Source organism: Petaurus breviceps, unplaced genomic scaffold (assembly GCF_028583685.1).
Source record: "Petaurus breviceps papuanus isolate PSGF00001 unplaced genomic scaffold, PetGlider_PUasm1.0 175, whole genome shotgun sequence".
Lineage (NCBI taxonomy): Eukaryota > Metazoa > Chordata > Mammalia > Diprotodontia > Petauridae > Petaurus > Petaurus breviceps.
In genome coordinates this window covers 27,086,385-27,104,704 of record NW_027185764.1, presented here as the reverse complement: position 1 = coordinate 27,104,704, position 18,320 = coordinate 27,086,385, and the positions used below count along the sequence as shown (strand labels likewise).

Below are 18,320 nucleotides of genomic sequence, written 5' to 3'. Positions count from 1 at the left end.
GAGTGCTGTCACTGGAAATCTTTAAGCAAAAACTGAATGACCATTGGCTTTTGTTTTTGTTTTATTTATTTAATTTTCAATTTATGGAATAAAAGAAGCATTTCCATAACATAGTGTAATAAAAAGAAGATAGCACCTGAAACTACAAATTTATTATGTACAGCTTGCTATTCCTTTTAAATATATAATTATCATGTAAATTTCTTTCCCCCCCTCTTTTCCCCTCCCCCTCTGCCCCATCACACACACACATATGTAAAATCATACTCTACATAATTTTATTTAGCAGTTCTTTCTCTGGATGCAGATAGTATCTTCCTTCCTATGTCCTTTGTAGTTAATTAGGGTATTCGTACTATTTGTAATACTTAAATGAGATGTTATAATAGGAGATTCCTCTTCAGGCATAGGCAGAGGTATCCTGACCACTGAGGTCCTATCCAAATTGGGGATTCTGTGACCTTGTGAAGATACTTTATGATTACAGGTAGTTAGCGTCAGGAAATGTCAGAGAAATAACAGTGCCTACACATGCCTAGTAAGTCCCCGCCTCCTTCCTCTTCTTTAATATTCAGCCTCAGTTTGGGTGAGAAAGGAGCAGTTTATAAAGAAATTCTAATTTATTTGTTTATTTTTTTTCTATAAGTGATTTACATTTCCACATAAAGATAATAAGAAAATGAATTGTGAAATAATTGTACTCAGTAACATGGTAGGCAGGTAAGTAGCAGAGGACATTTATGTATGTATGTATTTATTCTGATGGACATTTCTGATTGGAATCATGATGTGATGATGGTTGTATGTATGTTTTTTAAACATTAATTGAATAAATTCCAAATATCTGTTCAAAATCATAACACTGATAGAGTAATATTAACGAAGATTTCACTTATGTACTGAAAAACAACTGTATCACACTCAAATAGAAATGGACCCCTATTGACCATATGTTGACTTAGAACATCACAAATTAACATAATCTATATCGTATTATATTTTGTATATTTTGTTAAAGATTTCCCAATTACATTTGAATCTGATTCAGGATGGTCCATGACTCCCTTGCAAAAAGATTAATTTAAAAACCAGGAAGAACTCAAAGGAGATGCCATTTTAAATTTGTCCTCACTGGCTCTGCCAAATCTCATTAATAACAGTTAGAAAGATAGCACCAAATTCCCAACCTGCCTCCTTTATTCCTCTGTAGTCCCCTGGAGCTGTTCTGAGGGCATTGTCTGTCTTTGTAATGAAACTGGGTGCTCAGGCCCACTCACTGGAACTTTAGAAAGGTCATATAATTTCAGATATATTCTTAAGATATCTTCTTAACTAATAATCGAGTTTTCCTTATAGAGGAGGAAAACGTCTTTCTTACAGTTTCTCAAAGATTCAAGGTATATTAATTCTTCTTTTGCGTTTCAGGCCACGGATTTGAGGAAACGGTGTTGGTGTCCACTTGTCTGTACTCGGAAGGTTACTCCCCAGTGACCATGGGTTGTTGCTCTATTATATACGTGGACAATGTGGCCTGTAGGCTGTCTCGTTCTCTCGTTAGCCAAGTTGGCTCTTTCACTTGTAGCAGTCATCAGACTCTACTTGATCAATTTGGTCTCAAGGTGAAAGAGCTGCATGCTTTGGATGAAGACCTTGTATTGGCTATGGCTCACTTGGAGTTGCCACTTGGATGGAATATCTTGGGAAATTCTTTGGGAGAAGGTAAGTTTTCACTGGAAGAAAATTTGCCTCTCTAAGCACAGTGGAAGATGTGCCAAACCATCACAGAATCATATAGAATTTGAAAGCTGATAAAGACCTCAATGGCCATCCAATCTAACACCAACCCCCAATAAATCACCATTATGACATACCTGATGGGTGAGATGGTGCAGTGGATGAGGTACTGTGCTTAGACAAATTAGAAACCTTCCCAGTAAGATCAGGAGTGAAACAAGGATGCCCACTGTCATCAGTATTATTCCATATTGTATTGGAAATCCCAGCAATAGCAATAAGAGAAAAAAAGAAATAGAAGGAATCAGAATAGAAAGACCTAAATCCAAATTCAGCCCCAGACATTTATCAGCTATGCAACCCTGGACAAGTCATTTAATCTCTGTATGCCTCTGTAAAATGGAGATAATAAAAGCATCTACTTCCCAGGTTCGCTGTGAGTATGAAATGAGATAGCATTTGTAAAAAGTGCTTTGCAAACCTTTAAGCACTCTATAAATGCTAGCGATTATGATGAATATTAAATGGTCATTCAGACTGCTTAAAGAGCTCCAATGAAGGATAACTCACTACTTCCCTAGTCAGCCTGTTCCACTTTTGAACAGCTCTAATTGTTAGGAAGTTGTTTTTCTTTTGTCAAGCATAAATTTGCTTTTGCTATTTCTACCCATTCCTGCTGATTCTGTCCTTCCGGGTCAAACTGAATCATTCTAGTCCTTCCACATGACAGCATTCCAAATATGTGAATACAACTGTCCTGTATCCCCTGAGTCTTCTAAGGCTGAGGATCATTCATAAATTCATTCAATCAGTCCATATGCCATAGATTCCTGGAACTCACCATCCTGGTTGCCTGCTATACGTATACTTTCCAGCTTCTCAATATCTTTCTTAAAACTATGGCTCCCAGAGCTGAATGTTAGAAAAAAGAGGGAGTCTGGCCACCTTCTTCCTGGAAGCTCTCTCTTTCTTAATATCATCTATGATCGCCAGAATTTTTGGCTGCTACATCACACTGCTGGCTCATTCTGAGCCTGATGTTCACTAAAGGCATAAATCTTTTTTTTTTCTTGCTGTTTGGAGGGCAATTGGGGTTAAGTGACTTGCCCAAGGTCACATGGCTAGTTTTTTTGTGTTAAGTGTCTGAGGCTGGATTTGAACTCAGGTCCTCCTGATTCCAGGGCTGGTGCTCTATTCATTGTGCCACCTAGTTGCCCAATAAATCTTTTTTTTTTTTAATAAGTTTTATTGATGTCTTGTTTTTACTTTACCCATATTTACAGATTAACCCCTGTTCATAAGAGGTCTCTTCTAATAAAATAAAACAGTTAAGTAAAATTAGTAATGTATTGACCTTATCCGAAAGTACATACAGCATTTCACATCTGTAGCAATCCCCCTACTTCTCTATCAAAAACTTTTATTTTAACAAACCTATTTTCTATCTCTCCCATCTTCTACCCCTTTGAGGAAATAAAGAAAAGAAAAACATATTTGTTGTACCAAATATGCACTGTCCATCAAAATCAGTCCCCTCACTGGTTTTATGAAAATTAAAATCTTATTCTGCACCTTAAATCTGTTATATCACTATAATGGATAGTATATTTCATTGGACCATCATGAATGGTCACTGTATCACCCTAGTTCCTATAACTTTCATCGTTATTTTTTATAGAGTTGTTATTGAGTTAATTATTCTCCTACTTCTGCTAATTTCCTTCTTTATCAGTTTATAAAGGTCCTCAAAATTGTGACTTTTTATGATGTTGATGTTAAAGTGAAATTGTTTTGATTCTGCTTACTATATTCTGCATCAGTTTGTATAAACCTTTTCATGTCTTTTTAAAAATCATCTATTTCCTTATAACAGTATTCCATCACATTTATATACCACAACTTTATTTAGTGACTTCCCCATTGTTAGACATTTTCTTAGTTTCCAGTTTTATTGCCACCACAAAAAGTTGCTATAAATATTTTTATACATAAAGGATCTTTTCCTCTTTCTTTGATCTCTTTTGGGTATAAGGCTAATATTAGTATAACTAGGTCAAAGGGCACGCACTGTTTGGTAACTTTTTGTCTAAGAATGTGAACAGTAAGTCCTCAAGGGAATAAACCCAGGCTATCTATAGCCATTTGAAAAAAAATACTCCAAATAACTACCAGAGCAATGCACATTAAAGTAATTCTGAGATTCAACTTCATACCCATCAGAGCGACAAAGATGACAAAAATGGAAACTAGTCAATGATGGAAGGACTGTGGAAAAACAAACACTATAGGTGGACTCATCAATGGGTGTAACCATTCTGGAAACTAATTATTATATACAAAAAGTTGTGATATACTAATGTGGCAGAATACTATTGTAAGTAAATATATGATTTCAAAGAGGTGTAGACAGACTTATGTGAACTGGAAATCTTTTATCTTATGTATTATTTTTTATGTGCTAGAAAGATAGTGATTGATAGCTTCTTTCTTTTTAGTCTTTGGATAATTCAGTATATTTTCATTTATACTAAGATAGAGATGAAATTAATCATGCCCAGTGAGTTGAATTACACCTAACCAGCCCCTTTGCCTATACTGTACACATCGGTGATTTGTCTTGGCTCTTATTATGTTCCATCTAACTTTCCCACAGCTGTGAGCTATTCAGTGATGAATAAAACATGGTCCCTGAAACAAAGAATTTTATAATTGAATAAAAGAGAGAAGGTCTGTGTATCAGACAGAATATAATAAGAAGAAAACAAACAAAAAACTATTTCAGAGAAGAAAATGAATTTTTATGTTCATCTACCCCAACCACTAGCTAAAGGATAAATCTTTTCAACATTATCTTCTCCAAGTGTCTATCTAGGTTCTGTTTGAACATTTCAAATAATCAAGTCAACAAGCATTTATTAAGTGCCTACTTTATTAGGAAAGGGGGAAGGGAAAAGAGACAATGCAAAATAACTACGTACAAACAATTGCGTACAAGCAATATATAGTCAGGATGAATTGGAGATAATATGAAGGAAGGAGCTAATATTAAGGGAGACCAGGAAAGTTTTCTTGTAGAAGGTGGGATTTTAGTTGGGATTTGAAGAAAGACGAAGATGGAAATGAGTGAGCAAAAAAGTCTAAGTATGGGGGTCAGCCAATAAAAATGCAAGGAGTGGGAAAATTGAGTATCTTTTATGAGGAGGAGAAAGGAGGGTGGATCATGGAATAGATGTAAGAAGACTGCTTTAATGGAATGTGTATGTGGGAAGAGGTTGTGAAAAGCTTCAAAAGCCAACAGAGAATTTTGTATTTGATATTGGAGATAATGAGTCACTTCAATTTATTGAATGGGGGGATTATTTTAGGAAATTCATTTTGATAGCTGAGTGAAGGATGGACTGGAATGGGGAGAGATTTGAGGCCAGAAGCCAACCAACAGGCCATCAAAGTGGTCCAGGCATGAGGTAATGAATACCTTTACCGGAGTGATGGCAATGTCTAGGAAGAGGGCATGCATATGAAGGTTGAATTGGCAGGACTTGACAATACATTGGATATGGGAGTGAGAGAGTGAGTAGTCAAGTTCAACATAAATTGAATGGCTAGGTCACTGGGAGGATGGTAGCCTTGACAATAATTGGGAAGTTAAGAAAGGGGAGGGCTTTGGGGGAAATATAAGTTTTATTTTGATCAGGGTTGACTTTAAGATGTCTATGGGCCATCTCTAGTTCCATATGTCCAGCAGGTAGTGGGTGGTCATTCTGAATCAGCTGTAAGTGTACAATTAGACCACTGACTTGTAAAAACAAAGATCAAAACAACACCAGATTAGAATAATCACAATAGAAAAAAAACATGTGGCATGCAATTAAACAACTTTAACCTGACCTATTTTAATAAGTTATTGGTACTTGGAAATGGATAAAGAAGAAGGAATGGATATAGACTATCACCATTCTTATGAAAGTTTAATGTAAAGTGGCCATAATGAGGAGACCAAAAGACCTAGATGCCTGAGACAGCAAGTATTTGATCTTCTCAACTGGAGAAAGTTGACAGAGCAAGGCTAGTTTAGAATATAAATTTACTTATAAAATTTTATGGAGGGTGATGATGGTAGATTATGAATAGTGCTCATAATGAAACAGTGAAAAGTGTTGGAGCTGGAAAACAGTTTTCAGAAAGTTTGGCATTGGACCCAATTGTTCCAAGAACATTGAAGGAGGACAACAAAGATAAAAAATGGAAAATATGTGTTAACATTTCTAGAACAAATCCTCCTTGTCACTGACAGTAAAGCTATGTACTAAGTTTGGATTCAGCATCAGAGTTTCTAATGTGCTCCAGGAGGAAGTAGACAAGATACGTAAAAAAAGAAATGGGGAAAGTAATGAGACCAGACCTAAAGGAGTTCCATGCTGGTTAGGACAGTTTATATTATGTAGTATATATTATATAGGACAAGCATATTGAGGAATTGATTCTCAAGATATTGTGAGGAATTGCAGCTATCAAACAAATAGAAAATATCACAGATATGAATACTTTTGAATATACTTGAGATAACGTCATTAACAATTAGATTGATTGCTGAAACATTTATTAAGCACTTGCTGTGTGCCAGGTCATGTTCTGAGCAGTGAGGATACAAATACAGGAGAGGAGGACAATTATTCCCACTGCCAAGGAGCTTTACATTTTAATGAGAAGACAGTTTATAAAGGGGAACTGAAAAGTTGGGGGAGAGGAAGGAAGGGGACCCGCACAGGACCTATGTGGAAGCCAGAGGGGAAGGAGTCTTGAGAAAGACTCCAGGTGTGAGATGAAGCATAGCTAGGATCCTTCCTAAAATGATAGTACCAGGGAAGAAGTCACCAATCAGGAGAGGAGGACTTCAGTGATGAAGTTTATCCAAGGCAACAATGCAGCAGGAAAAATTATGAGACCAACAATGACAGCCAACTTCTGACTCTGAGTGTAGGCACACTGGACTCCTTCTCACTTACTTTATCTCTTCCTCATCCTTTCCTACAACTTTCTCTCTCCATCTCTCTCTCTCTCTCTCTCTCTCTCTCTCTCTCTCTCTCTTTCTCTCTCTCTCTCTCTCTTTCTCTCTCTCTCTCTTTCTCATCTTCACAAAACCCTTATGAGAATAGTCTACAAATATATTGAGGGCATCCTTGATGAAGGCATGAGAATTCAATAGGACATTTTATACCAGAAGGGAATATAAAATCTTACTATGCTGATTGTTTGCTATTTTTTTTAAAAAGCATTGATTTGGTAGAGGAAAAGTACCATTTAAGATTCTTTCCTAACATAATGTCTCCTGACACTCTGATGATTAATTGATTAATATTAGGCAAGGCATAACAGAAGGAGACATGCTTTCCCCAAGGTATTTTCTGATGTCATGTGTTTTTTTATATGTGTTTTATGCACCTGTAAATTGCAAGGTGCCCCTCTTTTGAGATAACATTATCCTATTTACATCAATCTCCAAAACATTTCAGAGCCTCCTAAATTAGAATAGCAACCATTCAAAAACTCATCTTAGGGGCAGCTAGGTTGCACAGTGGATAGAGCACTGGCCCTGGAGTCAGGAGGACCTGAGTTCAAATCCAGCCTCAGACACTAAACACTTACTAGCTGTGTGACCTTGGGCAAGTCACTTAACCCCAATTGCCCTGCCCTTCCCCCTCCAAAAAGCAAAAAAAATTCATCTTAACTATCCACACATAAAAAACCCCAAGTAGATGAAGCATGCCTATTTTTCAGACAATGCTATTCATTTGGATGGAATTTATAAATGATCAATTTCTAAGTAGTCAAAATTATGATCTCCCAGAGGTCAGTGGAAAGAGAGATTTACTATAAGATGTTTAACGAGAAGAACAGATGGGTTGGTTCTGTAGTAGGAGCAAAGAGAACATCTGGACAAACAATGTGGTACATAGGTACCTATATAAATCATGAGACTTTTAAAAAGACCTACCAGATAGTGGGTGGACCCTGAGGCGAGGACTTACTGAAGTTCATGTGTTTAAAAGTCAAACAAAAAGAGGAGATAGGAAGAGGCTGTTATTTGTACCATTGGAGAAGGTACACATTTTCATGAACTCACAGTTTGAAATACAGAAGTATATATTTACACGAGAACGGTGCTATACAGATCTGTTTACACAGTGAATTATTGAATTATGTGTAAGTGAATCTATCTATGTATCTATCTAGTGTATCTATCATCTATCTATCTGTCGGTCTGTCTGTCTGTCGATATCAGGGTCCCTGTACTTTCAGATTTCTTTGTAGGCATATTATGTTATCCCAGCTGAACTGAATAGACAGGTTGCATTCTAAAAAGACATAAGGTGGAAATCCTGTACAATGTTACTTTTGAGCAATGGGGCTAATATTGGTACTGTTAGCTGGAAGTAGTTGTCAAGTTTTTCCTACACTTTCTTATTCTTTTTCAGGGAACTTTTTTTAAAGCAATTGGGGTTAAGTAACTTGCTCAAGGTTACACGGCCAGTTATTTCTGGGTGGGTGCTACGTATAAGAGCCCGGATTCGATCCCCAGATCATCCTGACACTGGGGCCGGTGCTCTTACTCACTGTGCTCCTGGCTTCCCCTTTTTCAGGGGATTTTGATCCCAGTATATCCAAATCCATATAATAATCTCTCTGTCCCCTAAGATCTTGTTGCATCTCTATGTTTTGGTCCAAATCCAGAATGCAGCCAATTTGCAGATAAGCATGTCTTAATTTTAATTAATTTTTAGTCCATCCAGATGTTATGGATATCCATTTTAATCCATCAAGACATTGACATTATGTTTGAAAGTTCATGAGAGGCAGATTTAGGTTAAACATAAAGAATATCTTTCTAATAGAGTTATTCCAAAGTATTAGACGTTGTTATATTTCCCCTTTACTTAGAGGTTTTTAAGACTGAATGACTGCACATTGGAAATACAGAGATAAGCCAATTCCTGGCTCAATTAATTTGTCTTAAAATTCATTTGAGGCCACCCTTTGCACTGCTTGCTCTGGTATCAGAATTGCTAGTTATGGCTCTGAGAGAATATTTTTTGGGTGACAGGAGAAGCTGAGCTATGTTCCCGCTTTTGCCTCTAACTAGCTATGTTATTTAATTTTTTTTCCACTTCTTTTTCCTCATCTGTGGAATTAAGTAATGCACTTGTTAACTTCTAAGGACTCTTCCAACTCTAACAACCTATACTCTATTGTTTCAATATTACATTATATTTATCTAGTTTTTTCTTTAAGAGAAATTTAATTCCAAGAAGTTAAAAATATTTTAGGTTCTCAACACATTAATTATTTAGTATTTATATTGAGGATTACATATTTTTGAGGCAGATCAGCAACAAGAATCTACATGTAAATCAAGGCAAGTAGAACCTACCACAGAGGACCAGAATTTGTCAGTGGTAGGACTCACAAATGAAAACCAGGCTGGGTAAGGGGGTGCATGCCCAGCTATTGAGATGACTGAGGCTGGTACATCTCTTGAGCTTGGAAGTTCTGAGCTGCCAGGGGTTATGCACTCAACTTAGTATTAGTATGATGGGCCCCTGGAAGCATTTTGCCTGAGGAGAGGAGAACCTGCCCAGGTCAGAAACAGAGCAGGTCAAAGTTCCCATGCCAATCACAATGGGATTGGACTGTAAAGTAGCCCATGTACTTCCAGCCTGGTGAAATAGGGAGACCCAGACCAACCAACCAACCAACCAACTAACCAACAAAAGACAAATGGAAATCAGTTGTCTTGCATCATAATTCAGTATTTCTCTGAATGTTATCTACTTTTTGAGAGTTCGTTCTCATTGTTCTTATCAGAAAAATGACTATTACTTATGTCAAGTTTCTTCACATGTCCTTTATGTATCTGTTGGTACTCAATACAAGGTAATAGGAATTAATGAGGACTATTTCTGGGAAAAGAGAGATTATTCCTAAGGACTTACTGCAAAACCTGAATGGTACTTCATTTGGTATCATAGTAAGATCCACATCTAGTCTTTTGATCTGTTTTATCAGGAAGGCATCAGATATTGGAGAGCTGCCAGAGACCTAGGGAAGATGGGGTTCTGTGACATAAAGGAAAGCAGAGCCTTTTTCCCCAGGCTCTGGATCGAAGAGATCATTACTCACAAATGAAACTTAATTATAGACTGTAGGAAAGGAAATAATCTATATCTTTATTTAATTTTGTAAGTAAAATTGGATTTCTGCTTCATAAAAATGACATTAATCTTCTCTTTATAATAGATTTTGCAGTAGAGGCTGTTCCCAGAACCCCTAGATTTGAACTAGGCTTTTCAGCAACATTGTGATATTTTGTGGTGCTTTTACATACCTTTGGCTTTGAAAGATTGGAATTCTTCCTATTCTGCAGTCATGTATTCCTTTTATTTAGAAAGCTCAGGTAAAAAAAATCGAATATATCTTATTTTCATTATTCTAGGAGACTTTTTGATTTGGAAAAAAAAAATTCTCCTATTTTTCCTAAAGAACCCAAGTCTGGATTTTATTTTTGCTCCTGGAGATTTTAAGAAGAGACTATAGGTAGTAGACCTGTGTTACTGGCTTGTTAATAAGAAAACTGAAATTTGAACCCTAGAATTAAGGTGCCAGCTGGACTGAGAATGCCTAGTGAGCCAGGTGAGCCCTAGATAGAGAATTGGAATAATAGCCAATGGGCAAACTGGGGTGTGAAGAGGGAAAATCTTCTGAATTAAAAAAAAAACACAAACCCAATGACAAGTAAACAAACCATACTCCAATGAGACAACTCCAAATATGCTAAAATTTTTGCAGTTTTAACACACACCATTCTATAATATCATACCTAAGTATTCATTTGGGAGAGTTAGATTGTGTTTCTAAACTAGATGCTTGAGAGGCAGGGTTATGTATAATGAAGTAGTGTCAAACTTAGAAATAGGCCACTAATCTCTACACAAGGATCCATGCTACCACATGTGTTGACTTAGTTTAAAATGTAATGTTATCTCTGTTTTATTTTATTAGATATCTTTATTTATTTATTTATTTATTTATTTTGCTAAATATTTCCCAATTACATTTTTTTTAAGCAATTGGGGTTAAGTAACTTGCTCAAGGTTACACAGCCAGTTATTTCTGGGTGTGGTGCTAAGTATCTGAGCCCGGATTTGATCCCCAGGTCATCCCGACACTGGAGCCGGTGCTCTTACTCACTGTACTACCTGGCCGCCCCCCCCCAATTACATTTTGATCTGCTATAGGTCACCTAGTCTATGGTCTGACACCTCTGTTTTAATCGGAGGGAAGAGTTTGTTGCGTTCAATTTCTAGCTCTGATATATCCTTGCCATGACCAAGGTCAAGTCTCCTAACATTTAGTGCCTCAGTCAACTTCTCTAAGACCTAAAATTGCAGAGAGGAAATTGGTGGAAGGAGTTTTCTCTCTGAAAGTGCCCTACACCAATGAAAACACAGATGAAAACAAACTATATACTTAATACCGACAGTTTCATTTCTAAGATGCCATTAAGTCAAAGTTCTTTCTATGTGCATTATATATCTATTTCATTGGTGGTGGTGGGATTGTTCAAGGAAGCAACAATATTCAACCTGAATTTGCAGGGAATACTGTATGGTATCTGACAGGAGACCCAGTCTGGTATTATTAGATATTTAATTGTCTTATTTGAATGATGGGATTGTAAATGCACTCATTAAAATTTCAGATTACCATGTTGAATGTGCTTGTAAATGCCTAGAATATGACTTGTGAAATTAGAGAAATCATCAAGAAAGTGTGGGATAAAATTCAGCAGAGAAGAGGGCAAAGTAACATCATAAGGGAAGAAAAAAGAGTGCTAGCTTAGTGACAGTAAAGGCTGTCTTGCTACAAGTGCTGGAAATGGGGTTCTCTGTGTTAAATGAGTTTAACATGTCAGAAATAGAATACCATTGCTAGTAAGTCAATGTTCTAATGTACCAGGTTCCATCTTTGGAGGACTTTTCCTGCAAGTTTTTCTCAATTTTGGTTCTAGCCACGTTACTCAGCTCTTCAGTCTCTTTTTTTAAAAGTCAAGTTCAAGGGTTTAGCTCAGGTGTATAAGTAGCCATGTTCAATCAATTATCCTTAATGTAGCATTAAAAGGGTAAAAAGATGTCCTGGGGCCTCTTAAGAGCTTACCTTGTCAAAGGATTAGCACCTTGTGAAGGAGACAGAGGGATCCAAGAGAGCTCTATCAGGTTCCTCCTGGGTCCACGCTCTATTTATTATAATTATAGCACCTGGGGCAACAATTTACACACCAGGGCTCCAGGCATAAAGATCTACCCCATGTTTGTGGTATTGTACTATGTGGGTGAAGGCCCACTCAAAACCATCTGTCCTTATCTTTCACAGATGATTTTACTTTTATCAACCAGTCGGAGAACACATTAATTCAAACAAAAAAGATAATTATTCAAGCATCTTATCAAATAAAATGACCAGAAAAATTCCCCATGTACACGTATTGGGTATATTCTCTCACTCTATCATGTCATCAGTGGGGAAGACCATCTGTTGAGAGAACATACATCGACCAGGGAGCATGCATGGAGGTTACACATGCGGCCAAATCGTTATCCACTGGGGTGGATATCCTCTACTCTTCTCTTTGTGCTCACCCCATCAATTAATTTATTAAGCCTTAATCCGTGAATGGGCATTGCCTCAGTCAAACTCAGACCTGTTAAACACATTAGCTTGAAAATGCCAAGGTCTCCTACTGCATCCTGGGCCCTCCCCAGTTGTCCTGATCTATATTTGGCTACTGGACCCAGATGGCTCCAGAGGAGAAAGTGAGGCTGGTGACTTTGCACAGTCCTACCTCACTTAAATCCAATTTACTTACATCTCATGACATCATCTCCCTGATTTCATGATCTTCTTCAAGAATGAAGGACAAACGTCGAGGCAGCTGGTGGTGAAGTGAGTAAAGTGCCGGCTCCGGAGTCAGGAGGACCCAAGTTCAGTTCTAGCCTCAGACACTTAACACCCACACAAAAAAACTAGCCATGTGATCTTGGGCAAGTTATTCAACCCCAACTGCCCCCCAAAAAAGGCAAAAAAAAATAATGAAGGACAAACAACACTGTATCTCCACTCTCAACTGTGCATCATGGCGTCGCTATTGGACATCAAGTTTCCACTCCTTTTCACTTTTCCTTTGCTGGTCATCTCTGTTGGTCTCATGGTCATCAAGCTGCTCCTTGCTACCATCTGCTGGACTTTACCTCTTAAAGGCCCTTTGCATCTCTATATTCCAGTCTTCTGTGGTACAGTGTCTAGAGAGCCTCTCTCTCTGATGAGGGAAGGCTGATATTCCTATGGCTATAGCCCAGAGTATGAGACTCCACACCTAGCCAGGGAGGTAACAAAAACCAGAAAAGTGCTTCGGCCTAAGATTAAATCTATTCTCTTGCCTGCCTTTGTTTGGTATTGAATCAGAGATCCTGGGTCTGAGACAACTATGTGACTTGGGGTTAGGAAATTCTTTGTGACTCCCATTAAATTCCTGATTCTTAGCCTTTGTTTCTTAAACCCATTTCAGGAACTCTGTAACCTTCCCCACCCTGCAATCCCATAGAGGCTGTGTTGGCTGGGGCCCTAAGAATAGCCTTAGTTCCAGTATCCTCTTTGATTAGCATGCAAATGAGGTTCAGTAAAGTTGGCAGGTTCCACTTTCCTGCCTGTCTAGGGCATATTTACCATCTACAGAAGTCCTGATACAATAGTTATATACCTTCCTGGTCTCCCTACTTAACATTATGGGCAAATCATGATTGGGAAGAAACCCTCAGATCTGATAAGGTCTCTTTAAGAATATATATTTTTTTATCTTTCTGTACTCTACAGCTGAAGAAGCAGAAAATGAAGAGTAAGGAAAAAAAAAGACTTTTAGTAAGAAAAGTCACAAAAAGAAAGGGTTAGAAAATGGGATTCATGAGAAAAGGTTAAAAGGAATAGAAGTTTTCCAGAAACTAAGACCATGTTCTGGTTGCGCAGAGTTCACTGACTAAATAGTAGTTTTATTATTACTTCTTAACTGCTATGAAGATAGTTCAATTGAAAATTGAAAGTCTATGGGGAAGAACTTAATATCAATTGCTGGGTCCATTTGTGCTTCAAGTCATATACCCAGAACCATGACCTTCCTTCCAGGGAGCAGCATTTTTTGAAAGAGGAAAGTACCGGTTTATCTATCTTTGTCTTGAATGAAGTAGAGCTATCACTTACAAGTAAGAAGTAAGATTTGTTTAACACCTAAAGTAGCATTGACCTGGCTCAGATTTTTATCACTTGAACAGACTCCACTGGCTGTCGAATTGAGACAGAAGGTAAAAGAAGGCTTAACATGGCCTTCTGTGTACTTTCCCTTCCTTATCTGTATTCCAGACCTGATTAACCAATGGACATATTAAATTATAATATTTATTGGCTAGCCTTGAGACTGTGTTAAATGTCATCTTTGTTTTTCTAACCTACTGCTTCGTTTCTTCATTTAATCTAAATGGAGTCAGACACTTGCTAGACAGCAAGCTTGAAACCTCACCATCTGAAACACCATGGGGATAGGAATTTTACAGAAGATGGACTTGTTATGGAACATAGTTATTTGTTAGCTTTGAAGAGGTTGGAACTGAATTAATGAGTTATGGGAAAAGAATGACTCAGATTTTGTGTGTTTTGGTTTGAAACCTTAACATTTTTCCAGAAACTATAGGCCTTGAAGTGACCGTGCTCTAGAATTTTAAAAGCTGTGATATGATCTTACTGGTCAAGGCAATCCCTCTTCCTTCCCCCCCACTCCACATCTCCCTTTACCTTGACATTGTAAGCTGGTGTTATGTTGCTTCAGCTGCTAAGGTTGCAAATTGTAAGGTGTTAGGGAATTTCTGGACTTAACTCTTTTTTCATTGAGTCCTATAAAGCCTAACTATTCCATTTTTCTCTGCCTTTTGGGGATTAAAAAAATAGCCTTCTTTTTTGTGTGTCTCTGTTTGAGCCTCCTAGGTGCCACAATGGATAGACCTCTGGGCCTGGAGTCCAGAAGACCTAGGTTCAAATCCATGGCAATGCCAAATATTTCCACTTGAAATTTTTAAAAAATGAAGTCTTGAGTAGTTCATAGAATTTTAAAATCTTTAGCTATTCTTTCTTTAGAAGTCATCTTAGTGACATGCAAAATCTTGAAATGGGGTGATCATTCTGCAATGTTTTGGAAGAGTTTCTAGAAAAGCAGTTTCAATGAACATGAATTGGCCAGTTAGAGGGAAGCAGCCAAAATTTCTGTTAATGAAAACTAGTTAAGAGTTGGAACTTAGAAGCTTATTAAGTTTTCTGGTCATTTTAATTTCTTCATCTTACTCATTTTCTATGTCATTTAATGATTGTGACAGTGGTAAAAGAATTATCATACTGCTGCTGCTATGTTGTTATTCATATATGATAATATATACCATAATATATCAGACATTATTATAACATTATATAAAACTATAAATATCTGGCACATTGCGATATATTACTATAATAGAAATACTAATTTATCATATCATCATCATTATTATTCATGTTTACATGGCATTTTAAGCTTTACAAAGCAGTGAGGAAGCCTATATAGCCTACAGCTTATTCCTACAAAGCTCCAGTGACCCCAGGATAAAACTCTGGCTCCTAGCCCTTGGCCAGCCTCTCTTTAATGGAGCCTATGGCTGACTGAGGTACTTTGTTGTACTTGAATCCAAAATTCTTGCTTCATCACGGAGTCATTTTTTTAGAAGTCAAGAAAACTCTTGTGTCTTTTTTCCTTCTCAGCATAATAAAAACAGATTATGTAGTACTAAGTGTGTTCACACAAGTGAAACTGGTTCCTCCAGGATTACTTTGTAGGGGTAGATAAGGATGGCAGCTTTGCTTGATTCACTTGTTACTATGTTTGTTGTTGTTCAGTCTTGTCTGACTCTCAATGACCCTGTGGACTATAGCATGCCAACACTGTCAATGGGATTTTCTTGGCAAAGATACTGAGGTGATTTGCTATTTCCTTCTCCTGTGGATTAAGGCAAGTAGAGGTTAAGTGACTTGCCCAGGGTCACACAGCTAGTAAATGTCTGAGGCTGGATTTGAACTCAGCTGTTCCTGACTCCAGGCCCAGCACTCCATCCACTGAGCCACCTAGCTACTGTTACTAAGCAAGAATGGAAGGAAAAAAAAAGTCTTTGAAAATGTTACAGTAAGACAAATAAACCTACATATAACTTGGAGCAGGGACTGGTATGACTAATGATATTATGGTATCATAATGTCTGAACTGCTGCCAAAATCATAGGTCTCAGTTTGTTTTGTTTTAATTGGCACATCTGGCCTCTCCACATCGATTTAATTACAATGACAGTATTTGCAGCGCCTTGTAGGCAGGCAGCTAGAATGGTGTTTTTAAATGGTTTAAATGTAGTAGACACCTATCTTAATATTTGTTGATAACATTCCAAATATTCAAAAAATAATGGAAACATAAAGGGCTGATTGATAACAAGTGAATCTGTGATCTTTACATTTTTTCAAATTTTATTTTTTAAATTAACGAGCATTTATTTTCTCTCCCTCTAGCTGTTTCCTTTCCCCATGGGTAGGGGGGGCAGAGAAAGAAAAAACAAAACCCTTATATCAAATATGAACAATCAAGAACAAATATTCCCACACTGGTTATATCTAAAACATTTATGATATGTCTCATTATATATTTTAAGATCATCACCCCAGGAGCTGCTTAGCATGGTTCATCACCTCTGGAATTGTAGTTGGTCATTGTATTGTCTTTCAAAGTTGTTTATTTTTGCAGTGTTGTTATAGTACAAATTGTTCTCCTGGTTTTGTTCACTTATTCTGTATCAATGCATACACATCTTCTCATGTCTTCTAAAGTCTGTCTTCTAAAACCATCCTTTTCATAATTTCTTACGGTACAATGTGATTCCTTCACGTTCCTACAGCATATTTTGTTGAGGGCATCCTCTGGGTTTCCAGTTCTTTGTCACAACAAAAAGGAGTTGTGATCTGGAAGAATCAAGGCCATTGCAGCACTTAGCTCATGCCATGTTAGCATAATACCTCAAAATGTCATAGGATACAAGAAAGAAAAGTTGGGTTGTCATTTTTGAATTTGGATCTAGATTTTTCCATTTTTTGATAGCATGCTTTTAAGAAGGAGAATATTCCTTAAGGTATGAAAACAAATAACCACTTTTTATCAAAAGAAACTCCTTAACATATGAGAGCTTTTTTATCTAGTTTAGAAACCCAAGATAAATTCTTCTCCTCCTCATTCTTCTCACATTTGAAATTAAATGTGGTCATACAGGGTCATACAGCTAGTGAATGTCTGAGGCCTTATTTGAATTCAGGTCCTTCTGATTCCAGGGCTGGTGCTCTATCCACTCTGCCACTTAGCTGCCCCTAAGATAATAATTTTTATAAAATTAAGATAAATGTTTTTAGTTGTCTAGTTGCATCATGAGAAACAAACAGCACAGAGGGTTTTTTTCCTTGCAGAGAGGAGGAGTCAGGGCATAGAAGTGAATATAAAGGGTTGTAGGGACCTTTTTTTTTTTTGACCAGAACCCTCAGACTCTGACCCTTTGAGATAGCACGGAGACAGATGACTTGGTGACAGACTGCTCTGCTCTGGGACTCTGGATTCACATTTCTCTTGCTCCTGAATTATGCTTTTTATTTTCCCTCTTTCAAAGCTCGGCTCAAATGTTATCTACATGATAACCAGTGTCTCCCTCTCGAGATCACAGCTGACTTTATTTATTTTGTATATACTTACATACCGGCATGTTTCCTCTTAATAAATGCAAGCTTCTTGAGGGTTTTGTTGTTTTTGGTTGTTTCAGTCCTGCCCTGTTTTTTCCTCTGATGCAGCATGTTTTAGGATGATAGAGTAGGCTTTCTGTGGGAGAAGAAGAGACTGTGTGAGTTGTATATTATTGTGAAGGAGAGTCAGCGTGGTATGGTAGACAGATTAGCTCTGGAATCAGGAAGTTGTTCAGTTGTGTCTGACTTTTTGTGACCCCATTTGGAGTTTTCTTGGCAAAAATCCTAGCATGATTTGCCATTTCCTTCTCCAGCTTATTTGACAAATGAGGAAACTGAGGCAAACAGGGCTAAGTGACTTGCCCAGGGTCCCACAGCTAGTAAGTGTCTGAGGCTGGATTTGAACTGTAGATGAATCTTCTTGATTCCAAGACCAGCGCTCTCTCCACCGCATCACCTGGCTGCCCATTTCTTGAGGGAAGAGACTGTCTAATGTTTGTCCTTTTATCTCTAGCACTTAGCATAGAACAGGGTCCATAGTAGGTGCTTAGTAAGTACTTGCCAGATGCTTAATTAACTGATATTTCATGATTTGCAGCTATGTGTAGCGTTGTCAAAAAGTTACTGGTGTTAAAGAGAGGTCAATATTTTGAGGAATGATTTGGAATTGTTGAAAGTGCTTTTTGGTTTTTCAA

At 37.4% G+C, this 18,320-nt stretch overlaps 1 protein-coding gene across 5 annotated transcripts in view; it reads left to right on the top strand.

The window, feature by feature from the left end:
- ARHGEF28 (Rho guanine nucleotide exchange factor 28) overlaps nucleotides 1-18,320 on the top strand; it is a 397,204-nt gene that overhangs the window by 141,699 nt on the left and 237,185 nt on the right. For all 5 annotated transcript variants that reach the window (XM_069084950.1, XM_069084951.1, XM_069084948.1 and 2 more), the window contains exon 5: nucleotides 1,426-1,719. In XM_069084950.1, the coding sequence (XP_068941051.1) occupies nucleotides 1,426-1,719 (294 nt within the window). The remainder of the gene's footprint in view (nucleotides 1-1,425; nucleotides 1,720-18,320) is intronic.